Raw genomic sequence first — 18,229 nt, forward strand, 5'->3', positions numbered from 1 at the left:
CAAACAACATCTCTTAGCAACCATCAGTGAAAAACGCATCGCACCCGCACTTGCTTGCGGATACAATGCGTTTTTCACGCAGCCCCATTCACGTCTATGGGGCCAGGGCTGCGTGAAAAACGCAGAATATAGAACATGCTGTGATTTTCACGCAACGCAGAACTGATGCGTGAAAAACAACGCTCATGTACACAGACCCATTGAAATGAATGGGTCAGGATTCAATGTGGGTGCTATGCGTTCACGTCACGCATTGCACCCGCACGGAAAACTCGCTCGTGTGAAAGGGGGCTTAGTCAGGGAGAAGGAGCTCAAGTTCTCAACTTGAGCTTGTAGACATCCAGACCGAGGGCGAGAACTTGAGCTCCTTCTCCCTGGCTAAGAGCGAGGCGCTCGTTGTGTCGGGAGCTGGTCTGAAACAAATGCAGCCACTGGGAACAGGAGTTCCGAGAACAGCCGCCGGGGGCCTTCATCGGGCTGTTCTTGGAACTGCCTGCTCCCGGTGACTGCATTTGTTTCAGACCGGCTCGCGGCACAGGTAAGGGCTTACCTGTGCATCGCTGGACTTGTGAGAAAAGATGGCAGCCTGCATGTGTTCGCTGGCGAACAATGCGAACTGGCCATCACTGCCAGGGAGAAGATAACCGCGCCCAGCAGAACTAAAATGTCAACGCCTACTATAACCAAGTCGCCTCATTTGCATATGAGGCGATGAAACAAACGGGGAGCCCAGCGGCCGAACCCCCCGTCCTTTTGAGAAAAAAAAAAAAGGGTCCGGACATCAGTGGCAGCAGCCCCATAAGGTAGTATAAGAATTGCACACACTTCTTTTCTAATGAAATGTCCTCTTTAAATGCACCTCCATGCACGAAAAGTGCGGCCAAATTGTAGTGTGAATTTTTTTTTTTGATGCACAGACACATTTTTGGCGCATAAACAAAATTCTAACGTAATTCTTGTGCAGGACGTACAATACTCCGGATTTATAAAGGTCCATGCGCCAGAATAGTAAATTTGTATAATATTTAGACTGCGATTCGTAATCTCGGACAGTGCAAACTATGAGACTATTAGTAAATCCTCCCCCATGTGTCCGGTATCTGCTTCACTGTGGCTGAGCTGCAATACCGCACGCAACCAGTGCCCAGGGGTGGTGCTGTTGTCACCAGAAAGCGGCCATGTTTTCCTAATCTTATACAACCCCTTACAGGGGTAGTACAGATATATGGTATTCATGATGAAGATAGGCTTGGATACAAATCACCATGTACATCAAGGTCCACTGTAGGTATCATGGTAATTGGTTGTCAGTGACAGACATGGTCTCCATGACAACAGTAACGAATCAGAATCAGTAGTGCAGCCTCAGGCTTTGGGCCTCTACGTACGCATACAATCTCATTCCATATCAGATGAAGGTCTAGTACTGCCTGACACGACAGCAAAACTCATACGGCGTACACTGCGCCAACCACAGAGCGTCTTACTGCGCCGGGTCACGTGACGCGGCCTAGCCCGGCCCCCTTTACATTCTCCAAGGTGACGTCACACGCCCCTCCCGTGCCACATCGCAGATGTCCACGTTCCCTTTTTTCTTTTTTTTTCTACAAGTGAACAAACTTTATTAACAATCTCTCTCGTTACCACACGGTCCCTGCAGCCCTGTGATTCGTCAGCAGAGAGACTACGCGTCACCTGGTAAGGAGGAGGCGAGGTCGCGTCATCAGACCGGAGCCATGAACCGGGAGAGCAGCTTCAGGGCCCGTAAGTAATGGACGGGTTTGTGGTGTCGGTGGTGGGCGGAGCCGCCTTGTCAAGGTGAAGGATGTAGTGGCTGCGGCGGCTGTGGAGTAGTCGCTAGGAGTGTGTGGGGGGTGTTGTACATTGTGTCGGTGGTGAAGGTAGGGGGTGCAGAAAGCCTCATGATAAGGGGGTTCTAGGGGCAGTGTGATGGGGTTCACACCCCTGGAGGGACAGGTATCAGGGGTAGGTATGGCCCTAGTGTTATTTCAGAAGATATGATCTGTAATTGCCGCTAATTTATTGGCCGAGCAACAGATTTTCCGCTTACGACCTATCAGAATACTTCCTTCTTTGTGGATCTGATAGTATTATTGAGTATTACAACCTCCATCGAGCGCGGTGACAATGATGAGAGTACACCTTGGTGCACATATGATGGTTAGGCTGGGGCGGTGTGATCCAGATGTGACACGGTATGGGTATCAGAGACATTGAGCCTCATGCACACAGCCGTAGCTATGTTCCGCAGCCAATCTGCATTTTTTGCGGATCAGCTGTGAAGCCATTCACTTCAATGGGGCTGCAAATGATCAGACGGCACACCGCGTGCTGTCCGCATCCGTATGTCGGTTACGGGGCCCCGCAAACATATAGAGCATGTCCTATTCTTGTCTGTTTTGTGTAGAAGGATAGGAGAGATCTAGAGAGGGCAGGATGTACTGACCCGCAAAAGGCAGAACGCACACGGCTGGTATCCAACGCAGCCGTGGTCAGTCTGGAAAGCCCGTGGCTGTGGCTCCCCTGCAGGAGATGCAGCCAACGCGTGGACCGCGTTTCCTGAGCTCATCGCAGTCATGTGAATCAACCCCTTTTGGTGGGATCGGTTGACCTGCCACCAGTATAGATGGGAGTCTCCCAATTCTCACGCAGTAAATGCTGTCAGAGGAGAGAAGAATCGGGTGCATTGAATTTCAGCACCCAGACCTTTTCTCCTGGGAGATAAGCGGCAATCAGCGGTGCCTAGCAGAAGCTTTCTCCCCATTGAAAGCACATGAGTTTATATGGTGGAGTCAGGAGCTGTCAGTGTCCGACATGCTGCCGTCAGTGTGACAGCAGCACCTGCGCCGGCCACTGCTCCTCTGACCTGAACTCGCTGCATCCTAGACATTTATTGGGCAGTGAGTTCCTGCTGAATCAGTGGATGTCTGGCCATAGACGTGAGCGGTTTATCTGCAGATGACTGGTAGATCTAGCCTATGCCGACTTCAGCAGGACTGACCTCTCCCTACTAGAGATGAGCGAACTTCTGTTTTAAGTTCGGCGTCTAAAGTTCGGGGGCGGGTTAGCGGAGAATCCCGATCTGGAACCGGATATGGATTCCGACTTCCGTTGTGGTCCGTGGTAGCAGAATCAATAATCGGCCATTATTGATTCCGCTACCACGGACCACAACGGAAGTCGGAATCCATATCCGGTTCCAGATCGGGATTCTCCGCTAACCCGCCCCCGAACTTTAGACGCCGAACTTAAAACAGAAGTTCGCTCATCTCTACTCCCTACTACTAGAGTTGCATCGAGTATCGAAGTTTCAATACCCAATCGATACTTTTTGACCCGGATCGAAACGTCACCGGGACATACTATTTAACGATAGAGAACATGGCACGCGCTGCTCTCTGCGTGCTCCATGTTTTCCTCAGCAGCACAGTGGAGAAGGAGGCAGGTCCTCTCCCCTCCTCCTCATTGGTGGTGCAGGGACAGTTGTGATCGGAGCCCCAGCAGTGAAATTGTGGGGCTCCGATCGGTTTCCATGGCAGCCAGGACGCTACTGAAGCCATCGCTGCCATAGTCGGCTCCCTGCTGCTGTGTGTACTATGCACAGGGCAGCAGGGAGAGTGTGAGAGTTGTGCATCCGTTCCGTGCGTTGTGGACCGCAGTTGGACGGGATCCGTCCGCACCACAAAAAAATAGAACAAGTTCTATTTTTTTCCAGGTGTGGAGGCACAGAGTGAAACACCACGCAAATAGGTGTTTTCCGTGATGCGGCGTACACACGGGCCAGTTCCCGTGTATTGCGGACTGCAATACGGCCATGGGCACACAACGTTCGTGTGCAAGAGGCCTAAGGGGGGAAATAGTTATTTAAAAAAAAAGTAGCAAAAAAAACACCAAAATACTCAAAGTTTAAAGGGAACCTGTCACTTCGAAAAACCATCCCAAGCCGCCAGCAGCGTGTTTCCGACGATAATTTTCTTCCTGAAGGCCGATGCGGCTAAAGCTCAGAAAACTGTATTTTATCCTCTGCCCGGCGCGCTTCTCTAGTCATGCTTGAAGTTAAGGGGGCAGCGGCCTCCTTGCTTCAAGTCAAGATAACCGCGCTCCCTTCCCTGCCCCTTCGCTGTGACTGACAGCGCTTATGCAGAGAGTTCGGCAAAGCCAGCCAAACTGCCGGCTGTCAGTCACAGGGAAGGGGGCGCAGTTATCTTGACTTGAAGCGAGGAGGCCGCTGCCCCCTTGACTTCAAGCATGACTAGAGAAGCGCGCCGGGCAGGGGATAAAAGACCGTTTACTAAGCTTTAGCCGCATCGGCCTTCAGGAAGAAAATTATCATCGGAAACACACTGCTGGCGGCTTGGGATGGTTTTTGGAGGTGACAGGTTCCCTTTAATTCGCCCCCTTTCCCAAGTCTATATATAAAATATATAAACAATAGAAAAATAAACATATTACATAACACCACGCCCAAAAAAGTGCGAACTTTTAAAATACAAATATCTCCTATGCAGTGAACAACGTTTACAGAAAAAAAAAACGTGCGATTCGCCATTTTTTTTGTCAACTTGTCCCCCCACAAAATAGGATCGGACTGCTCTATTATGGGCCGGACGTTCCATAAAATGCGGAATGTATGTGGCTTTTTTGGTTTTTTGTTTTTTTTTGCATGTTATCGAGTATCACAATACTTTTTGTTTTTTTATAGTATCGAAATCGAATCAAAATTTTGGTATCGTAACAACCCTACTGAGAGCACGCGCACGCTCGGCCTACTGAGAGCACGCGCACGCTCGGCCTACTGAGAGCACGCGCACGCTCGGCCTACTGAGAGCACGCGCACGCTCGGCCTACTGAGAGCACGCGCACGCTCGGCCTACTGAGAGCACGCGCACGCTCGGCCTACTGAGAGCACGCGCTCGCTCGGCCTACTGAGAGCACGCGCTCGCTCGGCCTACTGAGAGCACGCGCACGCTCGGCCTACTGAGAGCACGCGCACGCTCGGCCTACTGAGAGCACGCGCACGCTCGGCCTACTGAGAGCACGCGCACGCTCGGCCTACTGAGAGCACGCGCACGCTCGGCCTACTGAGAGCACGCGCACGCTCGGCCTACTGAGAGCACGCGCACGCTCGGCCTACTGAGAGCACGCGCACGCTCGGCCTACTGAGAGCACGCGCACGCTCGGCCTACTGAGAACACGCGCACGCTCGGCCTACTGAGAACACGCGCACGCTCGGCCTACTGAGAACACGCGCACGCTCGGCCTACTGAGAGCGCACACTCGGTCAATGCAGGTGTATGGGGGAGTTGTAAGCAATATATATAATTTTTTTTTTTTCTCTTTTACAGCTTCAAAGCGGCGCCATCGAGGCTCCAACCCCAACATGGCCGGTCCACATCAGCTATTCGATGACACAAGTGCCGGCCCAGCACCTCCTGGCATGGAGTACCACAACCATGGCTCCCCAGCTCTGGGCATCCCCACTCAAGCCTTTCTGTCAGAACCCATGTCCAACTTCGCCATGGCGTATGGAAGCAGCTTGGCTACCCAGGGCAAGGAGATGGTGGACAAAAACGTGAGTGCTTCGTATAGGGGGGATATTTCTGCGCTTTCTTTTTATTTGATGCTGGGAAATTAATCGGGGGGGCCCCCCTCCCCTATAGTTTAGATTTTTTTTGTGTGTCCTGATGGGGATGGAGTGTAATCGGTTTCTTCTGTGTCTCGCAGATCGACAGGATAATCCCAGTCAACAAGCTCAAGTATTATTTTGCGGTCGATACGGTTTATGTTGGAAAAAAGATCGGGCTGCTCCTCTTCCCCTACATTCACCAGGTACGCACATGATCCGAGAGGGCAGCGGACTAAGGCCTGTATGACACCGACAGATTATCTGACCAAGCGTTGGTCAGATGGGCCATTACACACACAGATCTTTTGTTATATAACCAACTATTGGTCTGATTGGACAGAAATTGGTCAGATAATCTGTTGGTGTGATACAGCCCTAATCCTGTCCATAGCGTCCGATCTGAGGGCCCTCCACAGGAAGCTAACCCCGGCTGCGGACCTACAGAAATGAATGTTCCCTCCTTGTATGTTTTAGGACTGGGAGGTCAGGTACCAGCAAGATATCCCCGTCGCGCCACGATTAGACGTCAATGCTCCGGACCTGTACATTCCAGGTAGGTTAAATATTTAGTAATAAATATAAATAAAATGTAAATATGAAATGAAATAAACTGGTAGTGAATGAAGATGTCTCTTTCTATATTGTGATCTCACATCTTCTTCTTGCAGTCATGGCTTTTATCACATATATTCTGGTTGCTGGGCTGGCTCTGGGAACACAGAACAAGTGAGTAATGGGTTGAGTTTCTTAGAGTAAAGAACTTTAGATGGGAAGATTTTTTTTTTTTGTCTCTGATCTGACCGGCGGTCCAATACTTTTTTTTTATTTTTTATATTTTGTTATTTAAGCCGAATACAGCACTCAACTGTTAACGGGACTCTAATAGAGATGAATGGAGCAGCAGTTGGCATGCCCGATCTGTCGCTTTGTTCATTTTAGGGTGCACCGAGGGGTACAGGGTCTCCGTTCTCATGATCGGTGGTGGTCTCTGCTTTGGGACCCTCACTGATCTAATAGTTAGGCTCTATCCACAGGATTTTAACAGCCAGATTACCCCTTTAACTATGAGAGTGCATCTAATATAAAGACCCCAAACGAGAGTTATGATATGAATATTGCAGCTAGAGGTGCTGTCATTTTTAAAGCTAATGATACCTAAAGCTCTAGTTGTGCGAGTGTTTCCTGTAAGCTGAAGAGAGGGTCAGTTAGGGACCTGGGGGCTACTCTCTTGGATGGGCCACACATAACCCCATCTATTATTACCATACAGCACGCTGATAATTAGCTATGACATATCCAGATATACAGGGCCACAAAGCATCCAGGCAAATGGTGTTAAATAGCATTGTTATCTAGCTCGCTGAATGTCAGCATCTCTGGTGGTCTAGGGCTGTGAAGGGATTAATTCTAGTATACCTGGATACTGGTTCGTCTTCCTGTCTCCTTTCTGCACTGATCATAGAGAGGAGTTTAGGCCTTATCCACACAAACGTATTTTGTTTCCGTGTTTTTGCGGATGGGATGCAGACCCATTAGTTTCAATGGTTCTGCAAAAAATGCGGACAGCACACCGTGTGCCGTCCGCATCAGTATGTCTGTTCCGTAGCCCCGCAAAAAAAAATAGAACATGTCCTATTCTTGTCCGTTTTAGGCATTGTTACAATGGATCCGCAAAAAAAACGGATGTCATCCTTTAGCCCTCAAACCACATTTTCTTGCAGTGATCGCTCTCCGCCACTAGGTGTCCTCTTGACTTTGAGACTTTGAGCTCTACATTAGGGATGAGCAAACCCGTGGAAGTTCAGGTTTGGCCAAAGTTCAGGTTCGGGACCCGAACGTGACCCCGGACCCCATTAAAGTCAATAGGGAACCCAAACTTTACTTTATTATTTTCCGTTATAACATTGTTATAATGGAAAATAATAGCATTCTTCAGACAGAATGCTAAATAAAATGAGGTGAGTTTAAAAAAAATATATATATATTTTTAACCCCTCCATGGCCATTTTATTTAGCAGTCTGTCCACAAACCATTCCCAATCCCTCCGGGGCCGAGGCTCCTGCAAGGCACTGGGACAAATGGCAACCCTCAGCCGTGCCCGTTTGTGCTTCCGGCTTTCGCCTAGGCTGCCACCCAGGGCGTCAGCCAGGAGCTTCAACAAAGGTCTGGACTTTGTAGAGCCCAAGGGGTTTGGCAGGGGGGTGAGGAACTAATATGCCCCTCTCAGACGTCAGGGGGGGGGGGGGGGGATACCGATAAGGGCGCCGCAACCCTGAAAATCCTAGTGAACACTACAAACGTGTATGTCTATATGTTCTTCATATCGTAATCGTGGGTTATAATGTTGTTTCCAATCCGCAGCTTTTCCCCGGAGATCTTGGGCATGCAGGCCAGCTCAGCCTTAGCCTGGCTCATCGTGGAGGTGTTCGCTGTCCTTCTCAGCCTCTACCTAGTGACTGTAAATACCGACCTCACCACAGTGGATCTTATAGCATTTTCTGGCTACAAATATGTGGGGTAAGTAGATAAGGTGGTGGAGGTTATTGCTTGGAGCTGCTATGAAGCGGGCATTGTGGGTTTTCCTGCCAGTTAGTCAGTCTGTGCAGCAGTCATTTGAAAGCGGGTGGGGTGTCTAAGAAGGCCACCCTAAACTGTAGGGGTAGAGCGTCTGCCTTTAATGCTGTGCCGGTATGCCGCAGGCTGTCAGCAGTTCATCAAGAGACATGAAACCTTTTTTAACCTTTATACTCTTCCATGGAAATTTAGAAACTTCACCCCATCATTGAAATCCTATCACCAAACGGCTTTGTTCACGGTTCAGGCACAGAACGTGACTGCAGCAGAAAACAAATCCAGATACATTTTTTATTTTTTCCTGTGGTTCCAATATTTTCGAGGGAGGCAGTTTAGCATTTGCGCCCTTTGCAGTGATTGCACTTTGTAGACCCCTTAGTATAATCTGTAAATACTCCTACTTGTGTTACGATCCCTCTCGCTTTCTACAATCCCATTCAGGATGATATCGGGAGTTCTGTCTGGCCTCCTCTTTGGGAAGACCGGATACTACATCGTCCTAAGCTGGTGTTGTGTCTCCATAGTATTTTTCATGGTAAGTACTAAATGACATAGTTCCCAGACAGGAGTGTATTTCCCCTGTTATAACAAGTTCAGTGGTTGGCATCCTGATGGCATTCAGGCCATGTTTTGCTGGCATGCCAGCTGCCACCCCGACATCTCTCCTAGGTACATAATGGCTGTGGCATTGTGATGCGTCTTACCAGGAAGATGTTGTTGCAGTATAGCGGTGCAAGGGACCACCACTGCACTGCGCAGCTCTCCGGGTTACTGGATAACCAAGGAGAACAGTGCTAAAATAAAGCCTAAGACTAGTAGGCGCTGGCTGGTCGTTGCTTCAGCCAGTCAGTGCTGGGGTAGTTTTATCTCTACTCACAGGTTAACAGCACAGAAGACGGCGTAGACGAAGTAGTAGGCCATCTTTACAGTACATGTAAGAGAAGTCACATACCAGTATATTTCCGCAACCTCCAGCACTCTAACTGTTTTAAAACTATAACTCCCAGCATGCTCTAATCACTTCTGTGGGTATTCTAAGAACAACCAAGCAAGTGTGCAGGCTGGGAGTTGTAGTTTTACAAACGCTGGAGTGCAGAAGGTTGCCAAAACCTGACAGTTATCAGAGTAGATGATCCAGAATTCTTATGGTGACGGCTCCTCTTTAAAGGGTTTATCCAGCAATAGACGTTTATCGCATATACATAGGATATACCATTAATGTCTGATAAGTGGGGGTATTGTCTCTTAAAGGGGTTGTCCAGGTGTACGCTCCCACCCAATCTGACATCAGGCATGAAGAGATACCACTGTATGCCTGGTGGTTGTGTTTCAGGCAATCATTCAATACTCATCCAATATCATGCACAGTTTGTAGTCTAGTTAATGGGATGCATGCATTATAATAGCTGGGTGTTAGACGGTTGCCTTAGCAGACCAACCTCCCAGCGTGTGTCACCATGTTAAATTGGAAGGGGAGTATGTCTGGACAACCCCTTTAATGATGGAGGCAGATGGGTTCACCGTAGCCAGTTCTAATTCTGCACCACCCCTTCATTTACCACCTTATAAATGACTTCCTTTTTCCTTCTCAGATTCGAACCTTGAGGTTAAAGATCCTGTCAGAAGCGGCAGCAGAGGGCGTCCTGGTACGCGGTGCCAGGAACCAGTTGCGTATGTACCTGACCATGGCGATCGCTGCAGTGCAGCCCCTCTTCATGTACTGGCTGACATACCACCTAGTGAGATGATTCCCTACCTGCTAAAGCGTGTTCTGAGGACAGCGGTGCCATATTGGAATTTCAGCCCTATGTCAGGGTGACTTCACTCCCACCGTCCAACAGGCATCCTTCTTCAACTGTTTTTGTACTGTTTTCTGTGCATGGACCCCAATGCTTGGATATTAGACGTCTCAGGATCCCTACTGCATCTCTTCCTTCAGAAACATCTCTGACTGTAACATATCAATGATCTGGGTCACTGGACGACATCCTCTTGAAATGATAGCGGGACCCTCCTAGGTGCAGACTGGGGGATCTACTTCTGATGACCCCACCCCAGTATGAAGCTTCCACCCCTTCTTTTTGTCTTGTTTGTGCTGCTGCCTATTGTCCTAAGGATCCATTAGACATGGCCAGGCCTGTTCCCAAAGGAAGGGCCAATGAGTATTAGGAAACAGAAATAGCAAATACAACAAATTCTTTATATTTCACACATTTAATCCCAAAGTCGTTGATTCTGGCATTTTTGTTTGAAGAACTTTATTTATGTCCTTAATTTTACACTTAGTTTACACACATTTGAAGTGTCTGTATAGTGCAAATACATCCAGCTCCTCGAAACCGTCACCCTCAACATAACAACCTGCACCCACTGGACTCGGACGGCCTGTGTGTTTTACATCACGTTGTGATCTCACTAAAGTTTAGGAAGTTTGAGAGTTAGAACTTCCCATGGACTCTTCACACTGCAGGACTTTGCCTTATTAACCAATTCAGCAACCCAGGGAAGCGATGGGGGGGGGTTACCAAGCTTTCCTTTTTATATACAGTCAATGGACCCTGTAGGCATGATCCTGCTATTATAGGACGTAGGGTCACTATAGTGTCTGCACAGCAAAGAATTGTACAGGCGTGACTTGGAATCTTGTGTTATGTGGGAGTGTGGGCTCCAATGTCTGTATCCCATCAGTTCATTAAATAATACTTTTCCAGTGTCAAGATGGCTTCTGTTTTCCTGCAGCTATATACTGGGGCGCTCCCATCTCAGATATTCATGGCAGGTGTCTGAGATTAGGAATACATGGAGTTGTGCATTAACCATACGTATCAAATTTTGATTGTCCACAGTGCAGCCAGAATTTTGTATCACATTTTTGGTTGAAAGACGTCTGCAGTCGGACATCATGAACGATTGTTCCTGTTAAAATTTCAAACAATGGGTGCCCAGACAGACATTTTGGCCAAATTTTATTTTATGTGTCAATAGGTGGGTAAAGGAGGTATGAATAAAACTACTTACCTGCTCCCTTCCGCTCTGTGGCTCTTGGGTTGTCTTCACTGGACTTCTGATCCCCTCGCATAAACTTCTTGCATGGACGGGGTCACTTGAGCTGCTGCCACCAATGACTAGTTTCAGCGGTGAGCAGTCACCTGTTGTACGGGGACACGTGACTCTTCATGGAAGTTTGATCAAGACAGGATGGAGATTCTTTTTAGAACTGTGAGGGAAGGGGGGGTGTTAAAAATAAATAAATAATAAAATTGGAAAAATCCTGGACAATCCCTTAAAGCGGTTGTGCCAAGTTAAGCTATCCCCTATCCACAGGGGATAACTACCTGATCGCTGAGTATCCGACCACTGGGACCCCAACAGATCACGACAGCGGGGGTCCTGTTACCCCGTTTTGATAGATCAGTAGGTCATGCACGTGCACTGCCACTCCCTTCATTCTCTATGGGAGAGCTGGAGATGGCAGAGTACAGCACTCACGTCGGGCAGTCCCATAGAGAATAAATGGAGCGACAGTGCGCATGCACGACCTGCTGCTACAGCGGAACAGGACCCCCATTCTCGTGATCTGTAGGGCTCACAGCGGTTGGACCCCCAGCGATCAATTAGTTATGCCTTATTCACACAGTCAGTGTTCGGTCAGTGATTTTTGACTCGCAATCACTGATGGAAATCTCTGACCAAAACACTGACGTGTGAATAAGGTTTTATAGGGGATAACCTAAAATCTCGGGACAATGCCTTTTTTTTTTTTTTTTTTTTTTTCTTTTCTGCAGTCCTACAATAGAAGAGTTGCTGTCCGGCCTCCACTATAGGATTGTATGTGTGGACTTTACTCTTGGTATTCGCTCTGTTGCCACCTTCGCTTCTCTGGACTGTGGATTACAGGCATGTCTTTACATCAGAAGCAGCTTGTGTCTCTGTGACACATTATATTATATATGTGTTAAACCAGTGGTGTCCAACCATTTTTCGTCTGAGGGCCGCACTTGACATAGTATAAATTTCGGCGGCCAGAACCAGGTAGCTTTGACAGAAAGAAATGCAAACACTGTGAGGGGAGGGGGCACGTGTGAGCGTTACTACTGTAAAGGGGGCACATCTGGGCGTTACCCCTGTGCAGGGGTCACATCTCTGGACATAGCAAGAAATAAGAAGTGGAATGCAGGAAATGCCCTCTAGAAATGCCTTGTGGTGCAATATTATGAGGCCTCTCTCCCTCATTAATATTGCTAAGCGCGTTCTGAGGAGCAACCCAGGCGGCCCACATGGGCACCAGACATAGTGATCACATATTAAGAAATAGGCTCAGGTCCAATCACTTCTACCACACCTTGCCAGTCACATCCTTCATAGACCTCCTGCTCCCATCTGACTCGTCCTCACCTTCTCCTTCAACGTGCTCTTATGGCTTGCTGAGAGTCCAGAGGGGGTCTGTACGGGCGGGCGGGTTCATTTCTTGCCCCCCTCTGTCCATTTTGCCCCCTCTGTCTGTGTGTGTGTGTGTGTGTGTATATAATAAATAAATATATATATATATCTCCATTTTACCCCCTCTGTATATATATATCCCTTTTACCCCCCCTGTGTATGTATGTACAGTACAGACCAAGTTTGGACACTCGTTCTCATTCAAAGAGTTTTCTTTATTTTCATGACTATGAAAATTGCAGATTCACACTGAAGGCATCAAAACTATGAATTAACACATTTGGAATTATATACATAACAAAAAAGTGTGAAGCAACTGAAAATATGTCATATTCTAGGTTCTTCAAAGTAGCCACCTTTTGCTTTGGTTACTGCTTTGCACACTCTTGGCATTCTCTTGATGAGCTTCAAGAGGTAGTCACCTGAAATGGTTTTCACTTCACAGGTGTGCCCTGTCAGGTTTAATGAGTGGGATTTCTTGCCTATAAATATGGTTGGGACCATCAGTTGCGTTGTGGAGAAGTCAGGTGGATACACAGCTGATAGTCCTACTGAATAGACTGTTAGATTTGTATTATGGCAAGAAAAAAGCAGCTAAGTAAAGAAAAACGAGTGGCCATAATTACTTTAAGAAATGAAGGTCAGTCAGTCCGAAAAATTGGGAAAACTTTGAAAGTGTCCCCAAGTGCAGTCACAAAAACCATCAAGAGCTACAAAGAAACTGGCTCACATGCGGACCGCCCCAGGAAAGGAAGACGAAGAGTCACCTCTGCTGCGGAGGATAAGTTCATCCGAGTCACCAGCCTCAGAAATTGCAGGTTAACAGCAGCTCAGATTAGAGACCAGGTCAATGCCACACAGAGTTCTAGCAGCAGACACATCTCTAGAACAACTGTTAAGAGGAAACTGTGTGAATCAGGCCTTCATGGTAGAATATCTGCTAGGAAACCACTGCTAAGGACAGGCAACAAGCAGAATAGACTTGTTTGGGCTAAAGAACACAAGGAATGGACATTAGACCAGTGGAAATCTGTGCTTTGGTCTGATGAGTCCAAATTTGAGATCTTTGGTTCCAACCACCATGTCTTTGTGCGATGCAAAAAATGTGAACGGATGGACTCTACATGCCTGGTTCCCACCGTGAAGCATGGAGGAGGAGGTGTAATGGTGTGGGGGTGCTTTGCTGGTGACACTGTTGGGGATTTATTCAAAATTGAAGGCATACTGAACCAGCATGGCTACCACAGCATCTTGCAGCGGCATGCTATTCCATCCGGTTTGCGTTTAGTTGGACCATCATTTATTTTTCAACAGGACAATGACCCGAACACACCTCCAGGCTGTGTAAGGGCTATTTGACCATGAAGGAGAGTGATGGGGTGCTGCGCCAGATGACCTGGCCTCCACAGTCACCGGACCTGAACCCAATCGAGATGGTTTGGGGTGAGCTGGACCGCAGAGTGAAGGCAAAAGGGCCAACAAGTGCTAAGCATCTCTGGGAACTCCTTCAAGACTGTTGGAAGACCATTTCAGGTGACTACCTCTGGAAGCTCATCAAGAGAATGCCAAGAGTGTGCAAAGCAGTAATCAAAGCAAAAGGTGGCTACTTTGAAGAACCTAGAATGACATATTTTCAGTTGTTTCATGCTTTTTTGTTATGTATATAATTCTACATGTGTTAATTCATCTACAATTTTCATAGTCATGAAAATAAAGAAAACTCTTTGAATGAGAAGGTGTGTCCAAACTTTTGGTCTGTACTGTGTATATATATATATATATATATATATATCCATTTTGCCCCCTCTGTATATATTCCCATTTTTGCCCTCTCTTTATTTATATTCCATTTGTCCCCTGTGTACATGTTCAATTTTTTGCCCCCACTGTATATATTTCTTTTTTTTGGCCCCTATGAATGATTTGCTGCCAGTGTGCCGCACTGCCAGGTGCCCCCCTGTGAGTATAAAGCCGGCGATGTGTGCACATTTACACATACCAAAAAAAAGATACTTGCCTACTCTGCTCTGCTCCCACCGTCTTCCAGTGTGTGCCGCGGGCCCGCGTCATCCCGCGAGACCTGCCGCTGAGGTCACGGGTCTAGATCATCACAGCAAGAATAGCGCAGCGCCGGATGGGTGAGGGTGAGGGTGAGGGTGGGGGCGGGTCCGGGGATGGTGGTTAGGTTACATAACTAACTGGGCAGTGCTTCGCCGCCGGCAAGGTCCGACCCGACTGGCCATGAAACCATTAAAAGCACTTGCGCCGCAAAACTAATAATAGTACTGCAACTGTGCAGAAGCACGGGCAGCATGACACAGCTTTGCGGGCCGTAGGTTGGGCATCACTGTGTATATATATAGCACTATAAATCTGATGGTCAGCGATATATAACTAAGCTAAGCAAGTTTTAGGCAAAAAATATCTATTTCCTAATTTCCCTGGTTCTCTTCTGGCCCTTTGTTTACTTGCAATAAAAACAATCTTTACCCCTCCCCCTGCTCTGCTAAGGGAGTGAATACAAGTACTGCCCTGAGTGACATGTCTGCCTGCTGGGAGACTCAGCAGTATGTTGTATGTGTAGAACTACAAGTCCCAGCTGTATAATGACACTGCTAAGGAAGTAAATACAAGTGCTGCCCTGAGTGACACGTCTGCCTGCTGGGAGACTCAGCAGCATGTTGTATGTGTAGAACTACAAGTCCCAGCTGTATAATGACACTGCTAAGGAAGTAAATACAAGTGCTGCCCTGAGTGACACGTCTGCCTGCTGGGAGACTCAGCAGCATGTTGTATGTGTAGAACTACAAGTCCCAGCTGTATAATGACACTGCTAAGGGAGTGAATACAAGAGCTGCCCTGAGTGACATGTCTGACTGCTGGGAGACTCAGCATCATGTTGTATGTGTAGAACTACAAGTCCTAGCTGTACAATGACACTGCTAATACACACAGGATCTTCCCCCTACCTGCAATGCTCTCCAGAACTTCTCTTTCAGCTCCTGTGCCCAGCATTTGTAGTAAACACTTCAGCCCTGAGTCTGTGCAGCTAAAGGGGTTAAGAATCCTGGGAGAGAGCAATAAGCAGCAGTGCAGGGGGGCGTGGCCAACACAGTGACTGGTATACAGATCTCTCAGGCTTGTGCACAAACATTATCAGAGCAGGGAGAGAAGCTGACATCACAGGTCATGTGACCCTCAGTGAAATCTCAGAAACCAGCCACTGGAGATAAAGTGAGTTCATTGGAAAGCTGTTACATTTGCCTAGTTAGAAACATAGAATAAAAAAATAACTCGCACAACCCCTTTAATCAAAGTATATCACAGAACACACATCAAAAGTTGGATGTGAGACATTTTACCATTTTATGGAAAAAAATTGACTCATTTAGAACTGTCTGCCATTGTGCAGCATGTCTTGCTCTAACAACAGTCTGTAAATGCCTGGGGAGTGAGGAGACTAATTACCGGAGTTGGGGGAAGAGGAATGTTGTCCTATTCTTGGCTGTAGGATTCTAGCTGCTCCACGATTTTGGTTCTTTGCTGCATTTTCTGTTTCATGATGCAGCAAATGTTTTCTACGGGTGACTGCAGGCAGGCCGGTTCAGCACCCAGACTCTTCTTCTGTGAGGCCATGCTGTGGTGGAGCATTGTCTTGCTGAAATATGCAAAGCCTTCCATGAAAGAGATGTTGTCTGGGAACATATGTTCTAAAACCTCTAGATACTGTTCAGCATGGATAGTGCCTTTCCATATGTGTAAGATGCCCACGCCATTGGCACTAATGTAACCCCATACCATCAGAGTTGCAGGCTTTTGAACTGCTCTGATAAGCTGGATGGTCCCTCTCCTCTCGAGTCCGCAGAACACAGTTGCCTGTGGTTTCCATGAGTTTCAGATTTCGATTCCTCTGAACACAGAGCAGTTTTCTATTTGGCTCAGTCCATGGATCTTTGACCAAGATAAGATGGCGGCGTTTCTGGATCATGTTGACATATGACTTCTTTGCATGATACAGCCCGAACTTGCATTTGTGGATTGCATGGTGAACTGTGTTCACAGACATTGACTTCTGGAAGTGTTCCTGAGCCCATGTAGTGATTTCCAGTAAAGGATCAGGATGGTTTTTAATCCAGTGCTGCCTGCGGGCCCATAGATCATAAGCATCCAGTATTGACCATTGGCCTTGTCCCTTGTGCACCTGGGTTTCTCCAGCTCATCTAAAGCTTTTGATGATATGCACTGTAGATGGTGGGATATTCAAAGTCTTCGCAATTTTACGTTGAACATTTTTCGGAAATTGTTTCAGAATTTTTAGGCTTATCTTTGCTTCTGAAAGATTCTGCCTGTCTTAGGGCTTGTTCACACAAATGTGCCGTATTTTGCGGTCTGCAAATTGCGGATCCTCAAAACACGGATGCCGCCTGTGTGCCTTCTGCAATTTGCAGAACGGATGGCTCTTTAGAGAAATGCCTATTCTTAGGACCAGACTCATAAATTTTTGCGGGACCACGGAACGGAGCAACGGATAGGTACAGCACACGGAGTGCTGTCCGCATTTTTTGCGGCCCCATTGAAATGAATGGGTCTGCACCCGAGCCGCCAAAAATGCGGAACCAAACTACCGTCGTGTGAATGACCCCTTGGGCTACTTTCACACTTGCATTGTTAATTCCGGTATTCAGATTCGACCGTGGATCTCAATACCGGAATTAAACGGATCCGTTTTGATTTTGCACATCCGGATGCATCTGTTCCGTTAGGGCCTATTTGCATAACTTCTTCAGAGTTGGCGTTGTACTTGCGCCCTTTGTATCCGGCTGTCGGATAAAGGGGGGGGGGGGGGGGGGGCGGCAGCTTTGTTGCCCATATTAACCAATTAGTATCCATGTCTCCTTTGCCTCCTGTTTGGACCTCATCTGCACAGAGTAGGGCTCATGTTTGTTACATGAGGTGCTATGGAAACAACCCCACAGGAATACGGCTTCTCATTAGCTAGATGCAGCAGAAAGCTGAGACTTCAGACAAGCTCCCTGGGGAAAGTACGCAGCCAGATAATCGCTGGAAGGAAGAAATCTACATTTCTAGTCCAAGGTAAATAGGTACTAGAAGTGGTGTTGCAAAAAAGAAAATCCTCCCACACGTAAGGAGATAATGGGGTATCAGAGGGAGCCCCCTACATCGACCAAAACCCTGGTCATGGCATACAAGGGGTTACACAGAGGTAAGGGCCATTCGAACAACATGATGGTTGCGTAATACAGTTGCCACTCACAAGTGATTGCGTGGGCACAGGTCCTAAACCAGCACTGTGCCTATGGCGTACTGCTGCGTCCTTCTGTGTTAATGACCTGCTCACCATGATGCAATGATACCTTAATGGGCGGCAAGGGGTTAATTAGGAATTTCAGATAATTTCACCAACTAATGCTTCACAGCAACCTTGATACTCATGGGCCAGTCCTGTGCACGGAACACAAAATCACGCAAAATGTGTATTAAAACTGGAATTTTGATTATTTTGGGATGGAATCGCTTGATTCTTTAGCCTTCGTACTATAAGGTCT

The 18,229-nt window shown here is 47.5% G+C and overlaps 1 protein-coding gene across 1 annotated transcript; it reads left to right on the top strand.

Moving 5' to 3' along the window:
- Nucleotides 1-1,607: 1,607 nt before the first annotated feature.
- YIF1B (Yip1 interacting factor homolog B, membrane trafficking protein) lies at nucleotides 1,608-10,939 on the top strand. The gene is made up of 8 exons (XM_044268500.1): nucleotides 1,608-1,764; nucleotides 5,367-5,593; nucleotides 5,746-5,850; nucleotides 6,122-6,200; nucleotides 6,316-6,373; nucleotides 8,010-8,165; nucleotides 8,664-8,757; nucleotides 9,815-10,939. Exons 1-8 carry the CDS (start codon nucleotides 1,737-1,739, stop codon nucleotides 9,968-9,970), a joined length of 903 nt encoding a protein of 300 aa, XP_044124435.1. The 5' UTR covers nucleotides 1,608-1,736; the 3' UTR covers nucleotides 9,971-10,939.
- The last annotated feature ends 7,290 nt before the right edge of the window (nucleotides 10,940-18,229 follow it).

Source organism: Bufo gargarizans, chromosome 9 (genome assembly GCF_014858855.1).
Source record: "Bufo gargarizans isolate SCDJY-AF-19 chromosome 9, ASM1485885v1, whole genome shotgun sequence".
NCBI classification, from domain to species: Eukaryota; Metazoa; Chordata; class Amphibia; order Anura; family Bufonidae; genus Bufo; species Bufo gargarizans.

Excerpts from the sequence above, each read along its gene's own strand:
- YIF1B (XM_044268500.1), top strand. The coding sequence starts at position 1,737 with ATGAACCGGGAGAGCAGCTTCAGGGCCC. Across the intron at positions 5,851-6,121 it reads TCTTCCCCTACATTCACCAG|GACTGGGAGGTCAGGTACCA; the intron begins GTACGCACATGA and ends TGTATGTTTTAG. Across the intron at positions 6,201-6,315 it reads TCCGGACCTGTACATTCCAG|TCATGGCTTTTATCACATAT; the intron begins GTAGGTTAAATA and ends TTCTTCTTGCAG.